General features: G+C 37.7%; 1 protein-coding gene across 3 annotated transcripts; it reads left to right on the top strand.

Moving 5' to 3' along the window:
- The first annotated feature begins 51 nt into the window (after positions 1-51).
- On the top strand, positions 52-20,395 carry si:ch211-269e2.1 (cohesin subunit SA-2). Of its 3 annotated transcripts, none has more exons than XM_057336314.1 (32): positions 52-160; positions 1,006-1,072; positions 1,167-1,251; positions 1,343-1,507; positions 1,670-1,766; positions 2,062-2,138; positions 2,216-2,287; positions 2,416-2,620; positions 2,709-2,857; positions 3,482-3,555; positions 3,637-3,760; positions 4,036-4,131; positions 4,664-4,743; positions 4,938-5,045; positions 5,132-5,240; positions 5,556-5,673; positions 5,940-6,043; positions 6,200-6,292; positions 6,373-6,459; positions 7,249-7,449; positions 7,541-7,617; positions 8,701-8,788; positions 8,882-8,962; positions 11,525-11,617; positions 12,221-12,416; positions 13,690-13,829; positions 15,578-15,679; positions 16,669-16,823; positions 17,140-17,268; positions 17,618-17,823; positions 19,337-19,394; positions 19,485-20,395. In XM_057336314.1, the coding sequence occupies exons 2-32, from the start codon at positions 1,032-1,034 to the stop codon at positions 19,597-19,599; spliced, it is 3,525 nt and encodes a 1,174-aa protein (XP_057192297.1). In that variant the 5' UTR covers positions 52-160; positions 1,006-1,031; the 3' UTR covers positions 19,600-20,395. The 3 variants fall into 3 exon arrangements, with proteins under 3 accessions (XP_057192297.1, XP_057192298.1, XP_057192296.1); XM_057336315.1 differs by having other exon boundaries at positions 2,706-2,857; positions 12,221-12,398; XM_057336313.1 differs by having other exon boundaries at positions 2,706-2,857.
- Positions 20,396-21,179: the final 784 nt, after the last annotated feature.

Genomic DNA, 21,179 nt, shown 5'->3' with positions numbered 1-21,179 from the left:
ATTTGCTCCTGTTATGTAATATATTCCTCCCCTCATGTTGACGACGTCAGAGTAACAGCGCGCTCTCGTTGGCGTGCACGCGGGTATGTTGAACTGGGAGTCGACAAATCTATTCTTGCAGTGTACATACATTCACCAGTCCAGATGAGGATTGTTACTGGTAAGAATCTGAGGGCAGACATTTCATTTTGCACAGTTGTATGTCTTATAAAAGAACGTCTTTAATAAAACATAAATGTCACGAGAGAATTAATATCCTAACAATCCTTTTGTGTTTGTTGGTTTAAAATGATAAACAGCATGCGAGTTGTGTTTTTAACACGGCTGTATCGATACTGGTTTGCAAATGCTGATCAATGAAACTGCGGGTTCTCATGTGAGCCTTTTGTTTCAAAATGACACTGGGAAAGAGAAAAGACCGATTCTGATTGACACTCGAAGAAGCCAATCAAGTGCTTGGTTTTGTTTTTGACGTGCATTTAAACCAATGGGATCAAATATGGCTGTTTGTTGTTCCTGAGTGTCTTTTCATGTGCATGTCTGCAGTCAGCCGCTGGCTCCATTCAGTTAAAGTGGAAGAGACTCGTTTTTGATCGATTTTGTCATGCAGATTTATACTTAAGGCAATAAAGTGTCTTCTGTGAATTATTACAGTACACTAAAAATCCCAGCAGGACTGCACTATGTATTATGTTTGACTAGTTGAAATCATCAGATCCTTATCAGAACGTCTATTGCCAATAGATAGCCTATGCATGTACAAGCGTTTTAATTTGACATTTTTTATCTAAAAATGTACATTTTAATACAATGCAAAAGCATGTGACCTCTTTGTAGGTGCATCTTGTTTACATTTGTTAAAGGTACAGTTCACCCAATAATAAAAATCGCTCTCACTCTCATAAATTCTATATTTTAAGTGAACTACCTCTATAATTATTAGAATTATTAACACACTTAAATTTGTAAAATTGGAGACTCTCAAAAGTGTATTTTGTTATTCAGAAGTGCATCTAGTCTCGATCTGAGAGATGATAGCAGAACCAACTTTACTGTCCAGATCCGTTCAAAAGTAAGACCCAGTCCCAATTGAAATATATACGTTATTAAGACTAGTGGATTATATGTACAAACAAACAATTGCGCATGCATCCTTTTTTTTTTAGAGAGAACTCAGTGGTCGATGCCTCTTCCTGTGCATCGGTTCATCACGTCTCAAGTGAGAGGAATGAAAACAGACAGAAGACTGTGGTAGGCTAGACAACATCTCATATAACTCCATGATAATACAACAAACACATAGTCACAAGTTAAATATTTTGAGTGTGTTTGTCCTGTGCAGAGAGGAAAGAGGAAAGCCCGGGAATGCTCTGAAAATGCTAAACGTAAACGTTCGAAGGGCAGTAATGGCAGTCTGGGAAGAGCAGAGAACGACCAGCTCAAAAATGGAGATGTGGAAGCCGTCACCTTGTTTGAGGTGGTCAGCATGGGCCGGAGTGCCATGCAGGTACATCCTGTTGATAAACGTTTGATAAAGTCCTATGTAGCCCCACTATGAATAATAATAAATAACTAACTACGGTTAGCAGGTTGCAAAGTTATTTTTACTTTATAGATTTGCACAAGACTTTGACATTAATAAATGAATCATGGTTTTGTTCTGTGAAAGGCTGTGGTGGACGACTGGATTGATGCATATACTATAGACAGAGACACAGCACTGCTGGATCTCATCAGCTTCTTTATCCAGTGCTGTGGATGTAGAGGTGAATATCACATTATCCTTACTTCCTGTCGTAATAGATTGATTTACACCAATACAAACATTATAAAAAAACAAATAGTCAATATGCATGGTGATCCATGTTATATGCTTTACATTTCTTTTGTGTGCAATTTCAATATTTATGGAATTCAAGTTAAATGCCTCTATGCAATCCTGATTTATTAGATATGAATATGTAGTGTCATTCTATAATTCATTTAAAAAACTAATTAACTTTTTTAACAAAACTGTCTAAAAGTCTAAATTAATAGGATGTGATTGCTGCTTTTTTGTAGGGATGGTAACAGCAGAGATGTTTCACAGCAAACAGGGTACTGACGTCATGAGTAAAATGGTGGAAGATCTGGATGAGGTATCACAATCATTCAATCCTCCATTCACATTTCTATCTCTTACAAATGTTTTTAATCACTTGTTTTTTAATTACAGGACACAGGTTTACAATATAAGAAGTTTCTTGCATTTCCATGGATTTTAACTGTCACGTGGCCTCTTGACATTGTATGGTTCAATCAATCTTCCTTCCACTTTGATTTAATAGAACAATAGCCAGAATGATTATTTTCGAAAATCTTGATATAAGTTAAAATCAAAATGTTTCAGCACACTCCTTTCTTCACCCGTCTTAGGACAGTGGCGAGTATCCGCTCATCATGTCCGGCCTGTACTGGAAAAGGTTCCGGTCACACTTCTGTGAATTCGTATCGGTGCTTGTGGCGCAGTGTCAGAAATGCGTCATCTTTGACGGCTACCTCCTGAACATGCTCATCTCACTCCTGACAGAGCTCTCCGACTCTAGAGTTCGTGCTTTTAGACACACCTGTACACTGGCAGGTAAGTTGTCCTCCTAATCTAATTCTCGTTGATTTAAGCACACACATTCTGAAGGCTGTGTATGATATTGTGTGTGTCTCTGCAGCAGTTAAACTACTCAGCGCTCTGGTGAATGTGGCTCTCAGCCTTAGTGTTGGTGTTGATAACAGTCAGCGGCTGTATGAGGTTGAAATGGCCAAAACGCAGAGCAAAAGGGCTTCTCCGAGGTTGGACAGGATACAGCGAAAGATTACTGAGGTTAGATTTATAGGAGCGTTTCAGATTACATGACTTGTCTATTTTAAAGAGTATGATATTTAGCGACATCTAGCGGTGAGGTTGCAAATTGCAACCAACGGCTCACCCCACCCCCTCCCTTTCGAAGTACTACGGTGGCTGCCACAGGACTAAGATGTTGTCACGTTTTCGCTTTTTGCCGTAGGGGATAACATATGTACGGAACGCGGTCTGTAGAGCAGTTTGTCCATTTAGGGCTGCTTTAGAAACAACAAGACGGATTCCATGTAAGACATGCGGTGTATGTAGATAGAGTAGCTCATTCTAAGGTTATAAAAAAATCCGCTTCATTATGTAATATCTTTATACACCTCTTAAGACATAGTCATGTATATTATATTGCATTTCTGTCAATAGATCCTCCAAAAAATTACACAATGGACCTTTAACATGTGGAGTTTGTATATAAGGGAAATGTTATTTTTCTTAAAAATTCTGTGTTGTGATACATATGTGGAATATTCGATGAAAATATGAGGAACAAAATCAAAGTACTTATTTCATTGCCGTGTACAGTTAATATAGAACTCATGCAAAGCTGCAATGCTATGATTTATGAAAACTAAATATTAATTCACTTCTCAGTTACAGGACAGGAAATTCGAAATAGAGAACATGACGGATGCCATTTTTAAAGGTGTTTTCCTGAAGAGATACAGGTAATTGTTGTTTAAAACCACAGCTATAGGTCTCCTTCCTTAAAATCGACTATATTACCTTAACTGTGTGATGTATGGCAGAGACGTGATTCCTGAGATCAGGGCCATCTGTATGGAGGAACTGACAGTGTGGATGAAGCAGTACAGTTCTGTGTTTTTGAATGACAGCTATCTGAAGTACGTGGGATGGATGATGCATGACAAGGTGGGTCACCAGTCACTTTGACTTCATTAGACATCAAGTTACCTGTGTTTTGTTTTTAGATAAACAAGTTACTTGTGTACTATGCAAGCATTTTGAAGTGTATCATCCTGTTTGCCAACCAACGCCGAATGTGATGAGTAAACGTTAACGTACAGTATTTATTTGTTGTTTAACAAAGAAAATAAATGGTTACCTTAAAGTAGCAGCTTCTGGATTCACATAGGCTTTCTTTTCTGCAACTTATATTTGATTTCCTTTTTTCTATTAATGTACAGCAACCTGACGTGCGTCTGAAATGTGTGCTGGGTCTGCAGGCACTTTATCAGGATCAAATTAGTCCTAAAATGGACCTCTTCACTATACGGTTTAAGGTAAAACTCACATTCTCACCTGTATATTCATGAACTGATGTTTAATAAACTGGAGTAATCATAGCAAGCTTTTATCAGCAAGTGCTCAAAGTTTTAAGCAAATGCAGGAGTGAAAAGTGCAAAAAGTTTATGAAGGGTGGGCAGTTATTGTTTGTGACGTTGCCCTCAAACTTTTGCGGTCTATTTGTTTTTACCCAAACTTCTCAATGGAGCTTCCTTGGCAGCATTTAAGTTCAGGTTTAGTGAATCTATAAGTGGGAGCATGAGGACATGATTGATGATTGACAGGCTGAAAAGCCCCTCAGGTTCGCCTTGGGCTCAGTATCCCCACACAGGCCTGATAGCTTCCCACAGGACCCCACCCTCACCGCGTCCTCACTGCCGGCAGTAAACACAATTTAAAGAGCTATTTAGGTGCTCGGTGTGTCTCAGACGTGCAAGTCATATTGTAGGTTTTGAGATCAGATTGCTCTCACAGAGGGTAGTTAAGGTGTTTGTTTACGTGAGAGATTTAATGCTTTTTTTGTTGAAGGAGCGAATGATCTCAATGACGCTGGATAAAGATCATGAAGTGGCGATACAGGCCGTGAGATTGCTGATGGCCATCTCCCAGTGAGTATCTCTCCCTTGTGCTTCATGTTGACCTGATAAAGTTGAACACATATGCAGTATTTTTGACAATCTATACTCTGGCCTGTTTTACACATCCTGTGTCTTCACATATAGGATAATAATTATAATAATAATAATGTCTTTGTAGAGTATATTCAGGTCGCTTATGTATCTGCTGTTTCCTTGTGTGTTAGATCCTGCGAGGATGTTTTGGGTCCTGATGACTACAAGAACGTCTTCCAGTTTGTGTACTGCTCCCACAGACCTCTAGCTACCGCTGCTGGTGAATTCCTCTACAACAGGTTGGTTGCTTGTGTTAAACTTTCTGTAACTGGTATTATAGGGTATATTTGTGGATTCCAACGTGGTGTCATGTCTGGACTCTTAGGCTGCTCAGTAACCCTGAATTACCAAGGTCCAGGGACGAACAGGACAGGCACAGAGAGCTTATCTTAGCAAGAATCCAAGTCCTTATCCGCTTCCACACTGAGAGTCAGGTATGTGTTACAACGCACCTCTTTGTGTTCCAATGTATTATCATTTTGAAGGCATGATCTCATGGGTAGTGCGCATGCATGGACATCCCATGTTTGAATCTGGTTTAATAAAAAAACAAACGTAAGAAATAAAAGAATGTCATTCTGCGTTTAAGATGCTGAATGAACAGAGACACAATGCAGTGATCATGTGATGCATGCATGCTTGAACCAGCAAATAAAGAATAGGACAGATGAAGTCAAGAACACGTCTTGTGTCTAAGCGGCAATAGCCAGCAAGCGTGTGTTGGAATATGATGATTGTGGTTGTCATAGCTGCATCAGCACGTGCTGTATCTCGTGGACAGTCTGTGGGACAGTGCAGGAGTTCTGCTGAAGGACTGGACTGGTCTTACCTCACTGCTCCTACCTCACACTTCATGTCAGGAACAAGGTTAGTATAATCTGATGCCCAATCCAGTATAAACCTGAGTGTCATTATCAGGAGCTTTTATTATATGCGGTCCAGTAGCACACTTTAAAAATATTTTGCAATATGGAAAGGCTGATTGCAGATCATTCTTGGTTGGTCAGAGCACAGGTTTCCGACCTCAACTATTATTTACAATTCTATCTAAAATATGGTTTTAGCATTTAAATGACATTACATTGTTTTGCCTATATGTGATATATGTTTTATGTATAATTATTTTATGTCAGATTTGAGCAGTGATGAGGAGACGTTTGTGATTGAGCTCTTGCTGGCATCATTGAGACAGGCTGCAGAGGGTCCTTCATTATCAGGGAGAGGAACAGGTAAAAAGGTGAGACTGCAGCGTCCTCTTAATTCGTACATTTATCCAAGATTTCATTCTTTATAATTTACATGTGCAAACTCCACCATCATTTACACTGTTTACATTCTGCGAACCTGTTGATTTTACCAGTTGTAAATACTGTATATGTTTGTATGTTTTCAGGTGATAAGTGCTAAAGAGAAAAAGGTTCAAACTGATGACTGCTCAAAACTCACTGAACATTTTATTAAAGTGCTACCTGAGCTTTTATCCAAGGTAAACCCTGTGACCGATTTTTCCTCAGAATGCTTATGTTGCCCTTAACTAGTCATGTGATGTGCAATCTTATATTCTAGTACTCCGAGGATGCTGAAAAACTGATCTCCTTCCTAAGAATACCTCAGTATTTCCAGATGGACACCTGTGATCAAGAAAACTCACAGGTAAGTGTTTGTTTGGCAGCTATTGCACTGCTACTTTTGGACAATACACACTGTTTAATGAACAGAATTAAATTGATAATTTAGTGCTATACATATATATATGACACGCTGTAATTTACCAAAGACCTAGTTTGTAAAAACTCACACTTAAATCAAATTATGGTTATGCATTTACAATAAAGTTCCACGGGACAGGGCATTGCACCAAGATAAATATTCATACATACCATATTTAGGTAAATAGGATCTCACAAATAAAAGGTCAGTTTAGACACATTTTTTGCTTAAACACGTACACGAAAGAGTCACTTTTTGTATTTTAATAAAATAACTAGCTTTGAATATTTGAAACTCTCTGGAATGTCTTGCCTCGTAGACTTCCACTTTGTTTTCCCAAACACAACTTTTGTCAAATTAATTAAAATCAGTTTTCAGCACAATCATTTGGCAACATTCACATTCTTTTTTCAAAGGCGGGGTGTCCGATTTCTCATAGCCGTTGTTGAAATTCAAATCACCAAAACACCCCTACCCCCATCTTTAGCTTTCGTCAGCGCTCGGCTCGACTAATGTCCATCCTGAGCACTGTGCACCTTACTGCTGATTGGCTACAAGGTTGTTTTGGTACTCGCCCCGACTTTGTTTGTCTAAACAAGTGTAATTCGGAAATCGGACACCCCACCTTTAACAGCCCCATAATTAAAATTCCATAAACATCATGTCCATAAGAAACGTGATGTGCTCTAGAGCACCCTCTGGTGGTTGTAATATGTCAATGCATTGGCATAGTTTGTGCAGGCATTGCTGGCTGAGCTGGAGGCTGTGGTGGACAGACACACAGACACAGGGCTGCTGGAGACAGCTGCTCGCTCTTACCAGAGCATCTGTGCTCAGGATTCCCCCTGGTACTCTCTGACCCGGTCCACCTTCGACCAGCTTGTTCAGCGCTGGACCCAAACACTGGAAACATGGTTAGAAGAATCATTAAGTGTGAGTACCATTTAAACTCTTTAGGATGTTCTTTACCAAGCTTGTATCAGATACAATGGTGTAAAACTGAAACACTTCCTTTTATGTATAGGATGGTTGTTTCACTGCAAATGAGGACAACACTGTGGAAATTCTGTCCACACTGAAGAAACTTACTGCATTCAACAAGTAAGCTTGGTTTCTGTTAGGGTGTAACTACTTACAGATAACTCACAAGTCTCATATATAATCCAGTTTGAGCTGTAGTGTTTACATAACGTGTCTTAATTGTATCATCATTTATTTTATGCAATTAAATATGTTTAATCGAACAAGCGTGGAAAAATTAAGAGACCATTGCAAGTTTTCATTTAATCAGCATTTCTAGATGTATTGTGGCCATTCCAGTGCAGTGTCAAACCTCAGGTGTGACATAAAATCATCCAACAGCAATGTGAATTACTGACAGCATGACAAGACACATGACATGAAAAAGAGGTTATCACATAAAAAATAATTTACAGAACTTTTCCTAAATACATGTACAAATATTACTGTTATATTGCTTAAAGTCCCTGTGAACCGGAAGTTGCGATCGACTTCCGTATTCTGACACATTTCCGAGTGAAAAGGAATTTCAAAGGAGAAAATTAGTGGGCGTGGCTTGCGGTTTTCCCTGCGAATTGATTGGATGTGTAAAAACAGCCGTTTCATTTTGAAATGAATCTGGCAGCAGACTGACAGTTGAAGGGGAGGAGTTAACGGATGCTCCGTCCAAGCCTTCTAGTTTACGTCTTTTGAGATAGATAGTCATTTCAGGGCGGAAGTGGATTTTCAGATTTTAACTCAAGATTATGAGGGTACATGAATTTTAAAAGGAAAATGACCCACATTGATAAGCTATTTACTATAAACGCTGCAATATTTCATGAAAAATAAGAATTGTCATTTTTAATTTCACTGGGACTTTAATAGTGAATATGATCATGTTTTCTTTGCAGTATTTGAGGTCTGAAAAAATGCAAAGCATCTTTTCTGTTATTTTGAACTGTTTCTCCAGTTTTTATTTTCTGCAAATAAATGCAAATAGAAACAATATTTTTATTTGAAATTTGGGAGAAATATTGTTAGACGTTCACAGAATTAAACAAAAAATGATCATTTTACCTAAACGCATACCTAAAAATACTTCAGAAAAAGCTAAAATGGTCTCTTATTTTTTTTCCGCGGCTGTATTATATGAGCGCGTTTTACTTCATCAAATCTGTCTAGTGCTCAGGACCTGTCTAAATGGAGCCTGTCTGAGCTGGGCAGAAGACTTTTAGAGGCAGAGATAAAACATGGTGGTCTACCCATAGAGGTAACGTTTATTAATAATGCATCAGCCCCTTAAGATTATCAGTCACTTTTCCTTCAACATCATTTATCTCCCTCTCATCTATGATTCTTGTAGATAACAATTGAGGCTCTGCGCTGTATGTGTAGCTGCATCCTCTGGAAGCTCAACACCTCCGGAGAAGGTCTGACCTCCAGGGTGAGTCTTTCTGTACCGCTCTGTCTCTGATTAGAGCATGACCCCTGTGTCGCAGACGGATGACATCATGCTTAGAATGCTAATGTGTATGAGTACATATGTTTCCCTTGGGTGATTAATTAAACCAGTGTTTTTTGGTATGCACGTCTGTTCGTCTACAGAAATGCTATATGATCCATCACGGAGAACTATGTCCTTTAAACTTGACACATTACATTTCAAATATCGCCACAGAGGCTCCTCTATGCCTAAGGTTATGTTCATTGGATTTTAATAATAAGTGATAGAAAGCGATTGATCGTGAGTCCTTAGGAAAAATAGGTACAGGTGATGGATTGGAGAGGGCGTAATGGTTGTATTCTTAGATGATTCGTTACTGTCTGGACTTCTTATTAGGCCTGTGTTTCCATGCAGCGCACGAGGTAATCATATTTCCCCACCTCTAACCTTTATGCGCTGAAATATTGACGGCCATTAAGACCGCTGTAAGGCGTTCAGTTCGGCAGTATAGAGGAGTTCGGGATTGGCCGCTTCCTCCTCTGGCCTCCTCATCAATAACTGACAGTGCAGGCGGCAATTTTTGGCCTACAGATGGCAACTCGGCTCAATCTGCAATTCTAATGTCAGCGGCGACCCGAGGTGAAGTTGAAAAAAGCCGTGTTCAGCATAAAATTGGAATAAATGTCCGATTCAAACGACATTGCAGCTGCGCAGAATGGGAAGACCGTTCCAGCACGTCCGCTCCGGAGCCCCCCACGCACATAATTATGAAAGAATATTGTACACTAGAGACTGGCAGATCTGAACGTTGCTTTTATCAGTCCACATCAGTTAGAGCGCTGCTATGGCCTTCTTTCAGCTTCTATTATTTAGTGTAATTATGCTCTCATTTCTGTCTGTGCTGTGTACAGAACTCAACTCCCACACCACATTACTGAAGAATTTCCTGCATATTTTATATCAGGCACGGCAAATCTGTTAGGTTGTGTCAGAGGTTGAAAGCCGTAGAATTTGTCATTTGCAATTAAAATGTCAATGATTCAGTTTTGTCCAAGAACTTTTGTTGTAATGAACATCAAGTTTATAGGATAAAGCTATATGACATACATGTAAAATGTGCTGATGTAGATGCGTTATATTTTACTCCTTTTTATTTCCGTTTTAGTTTTAACCCTCCAGTGGTGTTAATTACAACTGCACTAATCTGCTGTTGGACAAATTTGGGCACTTTGTGATTCCATTTATATTTTACATAAATGTCATCTTTTTTTCTTTTTAATAAATGTAAAATCTTTCAAGTTATATATTTATTTGGTGATTTTTGTTATTTTTTTTACCTCAATTACTCCATTTATTTGAATGTAAAATAAGCAGTTTTTGTGTTTTTCACCCAAAATTCACATGAAAACATGATTTTCATTAAAAACGTAATTCCACTAATTAAAACACAATGAAAACACCCAATATGTCCCACGTTTGTTTTTTAGTGACATCTGATTTAATCAAAATAGCAATTATGTAATTTCAATGGCAGTACTACTCACTGGTTGCATAAAATCAATGTTGTAACAAACTTAACGTCTTAAGTTCTAGTTAAAATTGTTGAATAAAAAAAGATTGTTGGGTACCACTGTGCAACGATGCCGTAATATGCTTACAGACAAATCTAACCGTGTTATAAGGTAAATGCAAAGTAGTAGAAAGTAATCACTTATTTGCAGCAACAAACATCAAATTTCAAGTAAGAGATCCAGGGTCTTTGCTACAGTAAACCTCTTTGCCATTGTGCTGCTACAAAATTACTTGAAAACTTAACTTTAGCTATGTTTTATCTGGAAGCATCATCAAATCTTGCAGTGGGACTTCGAACTCTCTTTGAAGTGTGTGTTTGTGTATATGTGTGTGTTCTGCACAGTGGCTGATAGGCATTTTTTTATTGCTCAGTTATTGTCTCATTCATTTTTTTGTTTATGTATGTGTGAGTTGCTGTTTTTATTTGACAAAAAAATAAAAAAGCACTCTGTTATAGGCTTTTTCAATTCTTTGTTTGTGTGTTTGCGTGTGCGTGGTTGTGTGTGCATTTGTGTGAATGTTGGTCACATTGATTATGTTGTATAGGCTCACCCCTTCATTTATGTGTATGTATGATCTGCATTGTGTTATTGAACAAATAAAAAAATTGCTCTGAATTTTGTAATTTCCCATTCATTTCCTATGGGTGCCCAAAAATGGGCACTAACAGCTCATTAAGGAGTTTTTTAGTTTCACCAACTTAACATTGTTGAATGAAGTCCAAATTTTTAGGGTATGCATAGAAGCTTTGGAAAAGTAGCTGAGTTTTGCACCGATCAGATTAAGACAAAAAAAGTTATTTAAGAAAGCAAAATCATTTTTCCCACATTTGTCCCCAACACCACTTTAGGGTTCATTTGAGCTATTTTAATCACCTATTATAGTCCATGTGGTGTGACCTTGCGTATTTTGAAAACTACAAATATTGAGTAAGCCACTTCGAATGAAGTGTAAATCAAATTCGTTTGTCGTTTGTGTGTTTTTTTATAGGAGTCTGCCCTCCACCAGAGAAACCAGCTGCGTGTCTTCTGTGAGAAATGCCACCGCTGTTTGTCGCACGCCCAGCAGCTCATAAGAGAGCAAGTGAGCATTGTTTTTCTCTCTGTTTACAACATTCCACTCCATGTAGCCATTTTTCCTTCATCTCAAACACATTAGATTACACAAACAATAGCACGTGTGCCAAGAGGTCAACAGCAGCAACATTGAAGGGATTGTTTACCCAAAAATGAACATTTTGTCATCATTCACTCACCCTCTTGTCATTTTAAAGTTACCCGTATGGCTTTCCTTCTACTACAGAATAAAAAAGAAGATATTTTGAAGAATGTCGGTAACCGAACAACGACGGTACCCATTGACTTGAATTCGTTTTGTGTCTATACAATAGAAGTGAACGAGTACCACTATTGTTCATCTACCAACATTCTTCAAAATATCTTCTTTTTTTCTGCAAACGAAAGAAAGGCATACAGGTTATGACGAGAAGGTGAGTAATTAATGACAGTTGATGACAATTTTCTTTTTCGGGAGAATTATCCCTTTAAGGGAAAAATGAATGTTGGACCCTGTGATATAATAGAAACAATCGTATTAGCTTTTTGAAACCAAAAAAATACAGGCTTAACTTTTAATATTTGTTTTATGTGACCTACTTTATCACATACGTGTTTCTTTCTCATTAAGGCCTTCATGTGTCTGAGTGATGTTCTCATAGCTCATAACTACCAGCTTCAGATGTGGGATTCTTCAGCCGGCTCTCCGGTACTGTACACCCCTGATCCAAAACTCCAGAAAGCTTTGCTGTCTTTCATCCTGGAACACGTCTTCACCAGCCCTGAGCTTGACACCCATAGCAGTAAAGGTTCTCTCCTCTATTCATGTAAATAATAAGCTTATCATTTTGCCTGTGTTCTGCACTGGGACGAGTTGTAGGGTGTATCTTAAACATATTTGGAGAGTTAGTGCCATGTTTTTGACATTTAACTTTTATTTATTTATTTACTTGGTACTATTTCCTGGTACAATTCTTTCCATAAGTTTACACACATGCAGAATTAAAATTTGACTGTGGGTGCTGTTTCGCGATACTTAATAGCAATGAAGAGGTAATAGCTGCCTTTATTGTGAATAAACCACAGCTATTGACCAATCAGAATCCAGGATTGTAGATATCCTTTTATGAGTTATTCATATTTTTATGATGACAAATATTCTTCAAGTGTGTGTAATTTTGAGCACAATTGTAAATTTGCTCGACACAGAATTTCACCAGCAGATGGCAGTCTGCCTCTACCCTTGCCAACGTCAGGCGCTAAATAACATCCCATAAAGAAACACAATCGGCCTGATCTTCACCCTATTAGTAGCACATTACTCTAGCAGAACCCAGCATTTGTTTGTGCTCGCTTAATCTAATTGCTTGCCACCTTCTCTGACCTATGAAACATGCCTTTGAATCAAGGAGGAGTATTACTCCAACACATAATCTATTATCATAATAATCCATTATGATGTAATTGTTTGAGATCTCACAGAAAGTCTCAATGAACAGATAATGAGATCAACAGAGACCCTACAGAATTATAATTACAAACCCACCCGAGAGAACAGCAAGCTTTGGTAGGCATATACAAAATCCCAATATAGTATGCAGAAAAATCAATGTTAGAGCTCTCACAAATTTGTTTTTCTGTTGTTTTTGGCCTTTGTGTTGCTTTCCACACACGCAACCGTCCGAGATAACATCAGATTTTGGGGTATTTGATTAGAAATCAAGAATGACTGAAGCAAATCATATCAATTTTATAAATATTTCAGCGAGTCGTCGATTTGTGCTGGCATGGACTCCTCACCTCTTGAAAAATGCAATATAGGCTTTTGCTGGTAACATGTAATAAAAAGCAATTTGGTTATTGGATTGTCTTCTCGTCACTAATGCTGTTATGAAACATCTCTATTAAGTGATGGCTCCGGGACCAGGCAGGGGACGATAGATACGTTCTGTTTTCAGAGCGAAAATGTTGTTAACTTTCGCTCACCTCAGGAAAGCATTTCATTTATAAGATTTGAGTATCATAATTATACTGCTCGCTTATTGAATCTCCCCTTCTCCGTTTCGACCTGTCTCTCTCTCTCTCTGTCTGTCTGCGCAGTCGGTGAGAGCGAGTGTGGAGAGGGTCGGCTGGAAGACTTGCACAAGCGGAGAAATCTTCTGGCTGCGTACTGCAAGCTGATAGTGCACGGAGTGCTTGAGATGAGCATGGCTGCTGAGGTTTTCAAGCAGTATGTGAAGGTACGACCCTCGCTGCTCATGTTTCTTGCTTCTGAACTCTTGAAATGACACTGTTACCGCTCTTACCTTGGTGAACAACTAAGAGCACTGCATGAAATGAATTTGTTTTTGTCCAGTGTGACGCAAGGTGTTCCTAAGATGTTTCACTGCAAAAATGAATTTCTTACTAAGCATATTTGTCTTGTTTTCTAGTAACATTTCAAAACATTCTTAGATCAGGATACATTTTCTTGACTATAAAAGTGACCTAAGATATTACGTCTTGTTTTATGAAAGACAATATATGAATTATGTAAGTTTATGATTAAAACAAGCAAATCTGCCAATGGGGTGAGAAAATGAAACTTGAATTTAGTTTGACTTTTTTCTTAAGTTCCTCTTTCAAGTTTATTCTTCTCACCCCATTTGCAGATTTTTGTGCTTGTTTTATACATAAACTTGCCCAATTCTTATACTGTATATATATTTTTTTCATCAAAAAAAATCAAAATATCACTTTTCTTGTCAAGAAAATGTATCTTGATTTAAGAGTGTTTAGATATTTGTACTATAAAACAAGACAAAAAGGCTTAGTAAGAAATTCATTTTTTTGCTAAGTGGATCTAAAATGCAAAAAAATTGAGTCAAGTTGCATGAATATTGCGAGTAAAAAATATTTTGCTAAAACACTTAAAATTAGCCATTACGTGTCAGTTTTGCTCAGACTCAAGTCAAATTCGAGTGCAGATAATTTACTTTACACTTAAAATATCTGCCACCTTTCATTTTCTGAAAGGAAAGTGAAAGCAAGTACTTAAACTGTTACATTGACAAAATGGTACTGTATGTTTCTGCTTCATTTTCTAATGTGAAGTGATTCACTGACTAGATTGACTACACTCCTCTGCTCATAACTGGAGGTCTTAGGCTTTAAATTTATGACCTGATAGGTGGGATTTATCTGTGTGTGTTTGTGTTTGGCACGTCGACATGTTTGGAATACCCGCTTAGATGGACCAGCGCGGAGCCGCCAACAGTCTCTTAGCAACATTCTTCCTAAACTGGCATTCAAAGAGTGATTTACACTCAAACACATACACACAGACACACACAAACTCTCTCACACTCAAATCAAAATTGGGGCAAATGACCCAAAGTTGGTTAGTCATGCAAGCTTCTTGTGTCCACAGCAACAAGTAGTCACTTTTCTGAACTGTCCAACATTTACAAATTTCATGACCAATTTAGAGCCTCTTGAATGAATATTTATTAAGGAGAAATAAATCTAATAATCGGTGTATAATCGGGTAATCGGTGGCCCAACAGCTGGGATAATACAGAGCCTCACCTACAGCGAATAGGTTTGATGCCAGAACAGCTCGAACTGGCAGAAGCTTCAAAGTCCATGTAGGAGTGAATGGATTTATCTTAAGTACCTGGGATTTCAATCACAGAGATGTGACAACGTGCACTGCAGTTTAAGACAACTTTGGCTCTATATTAAAAAATCTGGTTGAAAAAACAACATTAAATAAAACTCTACAGTGTATGTGGTCTATGAAATCTACATTAAAGGAATAGTTCACCCAAACATTTTAATTCTCAATTTACTCAACCCTATTTACTCAACCCTATAAGCTTAGAATTTTTGAAGATTCCATGAGAACTAGTCAGGAGACACGTTAGAACTATTCCTTTAAACACAGCATCATAGGTAATGTGCTCTTGGTATGCCACATGCCTACATGTGATATGTCGTATCTCCGCAGTATTACAATGACTTCGGCGACATCATCAAAGAGACCCTGAACAGGACAAGGCAGATGGACAAGATAGAAAGTGCGCGCACGCTGGTGCTTTGCCTTCAGCAGGTATGAAGGGTGCATTCCTTCACGCATGCTCTTTGTCTCTCTCATATCACATTCCTTTGCGTGGCACATCTGCTCAGCTGATTGTCCTGCTCTCTGCTCTGTGATGGGCCCCTGCAGCTGTCGACACCTCAGAAACCGCACCGCACCATCATCACTATGCTCTGAGTGGAATGTTCTAGAAGCTTTTGCCCTCCTTTAATAGCTTAATGGTAGAAGCTGTTTGTAAGGGGGTGGTGGAAACATTGCTCACACACTTGTACTCATTTTACCACTTTTACCATTCTGTGCCAAAAAAACTAAATGGCGAAGTATTTATTTTAAGTATTTGTATTTGTAATGAATTTATATGATTTGACATAAAGCTTAAAGGTGCAGTTTGTAACAATTTTGCAGTAAAATATCCAAAAACCACTAGGCTAGTGTTATATACAGTATTTTGTTTAGCTGAGTACTTACAATATCTCAAATGTTTCCAACTACTTGTAAATCGTGAGAAAATCGCCATTCTAAACAGTGACACGGGGCTGTGCAGTCGCCTGTCAATGGCGTCATATCCGCGTTACCCTTTGTTACCGGCTTTCATGACGTAGAAACCGCATGACAACAGTGACGTGGACAAATGCGTCTAGCTAGCCACTAGCTTTTTTGGAGCAGTCACTTATTTATGGACCACAATAATTCGCAACATTTATAAAACTTCACTTCAACTTCAAATCCTCATCCGCTAACATGATTTCTCGTTCCCGTCTGATTGATGGGCATCAGCGGTGGAGTTGAAGACAACAGATCCCATCATTCCAGGCTCCTCCACAGAGTCATCAAGCTACGGCATTGTTGTTGTTTTGATCGTGCGCCCTCTAGCGGAGGTTTTTACAAACTGCACCTTTAAATTAGTTGTAATTGATCACATATTATTAAAATTTATGACAGATTTATGTAAACTGCAAATTCACCCTTTAAATGAAAATTATCTCCACCTTAATGTCCAGCTGTACCTGAGGTTGAAACAGGAGCAGGACAGAGGGAACACGTGCAGCTCCAAGGTTCAGACCTACAGCAGCATAAAAGAGCTGGCCAGACGCTTCTCGCTCACCTTCGGCTGGGACCAGATCAAATCCCGCGAGTCTCTGGCCATGATCCACAGGTACTGCTGTCAGCTCGCCTCGTTCTGCAGTTTTTCAAAGACTTCACATTAGATGTCTTGAAACTAAATGAACGCTATATTTGCGCATCAATAAAAATAGTTACATCAAGACGTGCATGGCTTCATTTGGCCTGCGCACAAGAGTGCTGTCTTTGGTTATTTGAGGGCTATGGAATTAATTTTGTCAACGGCTGTTCTGATCTCACATTAGGATACAAATATAGATGGAGGGGTAAAGAAATATTTTTGACGTAAAAGGAAATGCATGTGTGAATGGATCTGTGATTCTGAGTGACATCTGGGTTCCTTATTGCAGGGATGGCATTGAGTTCGTTTTCAAAGGATTCATTCAGCAGTCTGAGAAACACTCACCACCACACATTTCTTACCTCACCATCCTCAGCGAGTTCTCGAGCAAGCTCCTCAAACCTGACAAGAAGACTGTGTATGTTAAAACAATCATTTTGGGGCTAGATTTAGCATATCAGTGCTGTCCTTCTGAAACCTTGTATCTCCATATTTCGTGATTTTGATTTTTTGCCTTAAATCATTATTATTGGTCACTGTTCACGATTGTCACTAGGTTTTGCAAATATCTAACCAATAAAAAGTATTAAAAAGTGCTTGTCAACTTTGTCTACACAGTATTCAATCATTTAAAAAGTACAGTGTTTTTTCCATTTCCTAAAAAACAGCGAATTTGGACATACAAGGTTTATTTTTGCACATCTTGTGTCTTGCACATTTGCAAAGCTCTTAGCTGTGTAACATGCTTGCGTTTGATTTTCCCGTAGCTACAGTTATTTGCAGAAGTTTGCAGGTGAGCAGGTTATCAATAACCGAGAGGAGAGCTGGATGCCTCTTATTTACTACAGAGCATCTCTGATGGGCACGGCCGAGGGAGAAGATGCTGTCTCCTTCATCAGCTCTGACACCAACAAACAGGCCTCCCTCACCAATCACTCAAGGTCACCCTCTATAAAACAAGTCAATCTTGAAGGTCAGTGGGTCAACTGTGGCTAAATTCAGGTCTTGGACTTAAATTATGTACAAGGTAGTTGACTGTTGTGGAAAAATTATATTTAACACATTTAACACAGGTGAGGCTAAAATTGATAGTTTATTCTTGCAAGAAGATTGTCTAGCATACAGAAAGTTCTGCAGTGAGAAGACAAGAAGTAGAGGCAAACTATTTTTATACCCTGCCGGATATCACACCCATAGCAGAAGTCTCTTACTAAAGCATTCTAACAACCAGTTCTAACTGACTCTAGTCAAAAACTAGACGTTAGGTCAAAGAACATCATGTACAGACCAGTGTTGGGTAAGTTACTCTGAAAAAGTAATTAATTACTAGTTACTAATTACACATTCGATAATGTAATTAGATTACTGTACAAGTTACTCTCTTCAAAAAGTATTTAATTACTCATTACTAATTACTTTCTATATCCTACATCAGCCTTGATGAGTTAAGTGATTCAAGGATAGACATGAAACGGCTCTTTTAATTCATTCAAATAAATAATATTAAACTACATAAAGTATTATTATTAATTACAAATGTGAGAATTATACATTAAAGCATGGATTTTAAAGTTAGACTTTGAATTTTGATGTCAATTCCTCTTCTGCACACACACATATTACACAAAGTATTTAGTTTAATTACATCAGAAGTAACTGTAATTAAATTACAGAAAAAATAAGAGTAATCCCTTACTTTACCTTTTCAAGGGAAAAGTAATTAAATTACAGTAACTAATTACTTAGTAACTAGTTACACCCAACACTGGTACAGACACAGTTCTCACTTCCCGTTTATGCAAGGAAGTACGTAAACATGTGCACTTACTCAGTAACTTTCCATCATCCACCAGTACAAAGCACTTTCTTATGCATTAGAAAAATAAAGGTAAGAGGTCAAATGAAATCAAAATTGCCATAAGAAGGAATAAATCAAATCACATTGACAAAAACGTGGAAATGAAAGCACAAGGAAAATGATGTTTAATCAATTTTAATCACCTTTAATTGTGTGCTGTGTTTACAGTTTATTTGTAAAAGTAGAATTATTCAGTGCTGTATTTAATAGGAGGTCATTACAGCATATGTAATAATTTTGCAAAATATAATAATAAATGCTGTTTAGTTTCACATTAAAAGGATAGTTCACTCGAAAATTAAATGAAGAATGTTGGAATCCAACCAACATTGGCCCTAACATTGACTTCCACTGTATGGACACAAAACCACTCAAACATTTCTCAAAATGTCTTTTTTTGTGTTATACAAAAGTCATGTACAGGTTTCGAATGATATGACGGTGAATAAATTATGACAGAATTCTTGGATGAGTTATCCCTTTTAAAGGGTAAAACAGGACATCGCCATTAAGTCATATTAACAAAACTGGAATATTTGTTGAAACGAAATGGCAGGCACACAATATGCAGCCATATGTCTGTGTTTTGCATTGACTTTAACCATGGTTTATACAATCATTTTTGCAGGAGATCAACGGTTCCTTTCACCATCTATTGAATCAAAAGGAAACAAGCTTGTGAAAAGGTGAGGTCAATAAAAGGTCTTAATGACAGACTAATGTCAAGAAAAGTCAATCATGTGTCACATGTTTTTCTGTTTTTCATCTATGGGCAGTTCTGAAGAAGCAAAGGTCTCACAAACCCCACTGACCAGCAGTCTTATAGTTGATGAAGGTCCACGGGGCAGTGAGGAGGTGGATGATGATGATACCGTAGATATAGATGTTTAATACTGTAGTTCACACCAGACATTGGACTGTTTTCTTTTTGTTTAGGACAACTAACCTGCATTCCCTTACTACATAAACTCTATGTAGTACATGTGCTACTGTACATAAAAATTAAATTTAAATTGTAATAATAAGCAAATCCAGATATCTAGTATGCTGGTGCTGAAATGTAAATTTAAGAATTACATTATTGTTGCCAAGACATTTTTTTTTTTTGCACAAAACCCTAGGTAAGCTAAAGATCATAAACATGGTGTACTTTTATTGACCAGGTTAAAGCAAGTTAAACAAACTTTATTGATCTGCCCTGCCTGTGGGCTTCAAAACTATGGCAAAATATTATAATTTGGTTCCTCAATACATATTTATTTTACAATTGTGTTTACATGTGTTTTCCTGTGCTATAAGACTACAGATTATGTAAAAAAAGTGCACATTGCACAGTGTTATTATTGATGCAAATTAAGCACACAAGATTTTATTGTCACAGCGCTTTCTTTTTAAAATTGTGTAATTCAAGCCTGGAAAGGTCATGTAAAGTTCAGTAGTAAATAAACATTTATAGCTAACCTCTTAAATATTTCAATGTTAAAAAAGTCCAGAAACCCTGTATTACAACTAGACCAATGTGTCCTTTTATACTTTTTTAATATATAAATATGGTGAGGGGGAAGGTCTATAAACATCGTATCAACGGAATTTGTGACTTAGCAGAAAAGTGTATGTTTATAGTTCTTGATTCTTCTACCATGTTTATCCTTCATAACATTTATTCAATCAATAAAACACAAACATCCTGCTGAATGTGTGAAGAGGTTTTTTTTTACTTAATTAAACTAAAGACAAACAGACAGTAGTTTATTTTTTACAATAAAAGTACACTGTTAAAGAAGCACTTCTATATGATACAAACCCAATTTATTGAAAGCTGACGAAGCCTAAAGTTTCTAAAATTTTCTAAAAAAAGCAAAGCATAAGGGGACATGGGGAAATTTCCCAGGATCTTAAAAATGATTGTTCCTTGAATGTCCACTATATTCTCAGTAGCTATTGTTGTAATCATGTATGTTTATGTATAACAGAGTATAATGATACGTTTTTGATGTGAGTTCACCTAAAATTGAAAAACAAACAAAGAAAGCAGTGGTGGTGACAATGATTATGATGTTACAGAAACGTGAGGGTCTATAGGAAGGAAGCACATGTTATTCGTGTTAAAGGTGCGGTGTAATTTTTAGGATCTATTGACACAAATGCAATAAAATATTCATAACTATGTCTTCAGAGGAGTATAAAGACCTTACATAATGAAGCGTTATGTTTTTATTACCTTAGAATCAGCTATTTCTATCTACATACACAGCGGGTCCCCTTACATTCGCCATGTTGTGTCAGCCGCCGTAGTACTTTGAAAGGGGTGGGGTGGAGTGAGCCGTTGTTTGCAATTCGCAACCTCAGCGCTAGATGCCTCTAGATTTCCCTGACTGGTCCTTTAAGAGATGAGTGCAGTATAATCTCAGAAGGGTTTGTCATTTTAAACTTGGTAAATTGATAGAGATGCCTGTCTCTGCTTCTCTGTT

This window comes from Triplophysa rosa, linkage group LG6 (genome assembly GCF_024868665.1).
Source record: "Triplophysa rosa linkage group LG6, Trosa_1v2, whole genome shotgun sequence".
In the NCBI taxonomy this organism is placed as follows: Eukaryota; Metazoa; Chordata; class Actinopteri; order Cypriniformes; family Nemacheilidae; genus Triplophysa; species Triplophysa rosa.
The sequence above is the reverse complement of the archived record's forward strand: the minus strand, read 5'-3'. Positions and strand labels throughout refer to the sequence as shown.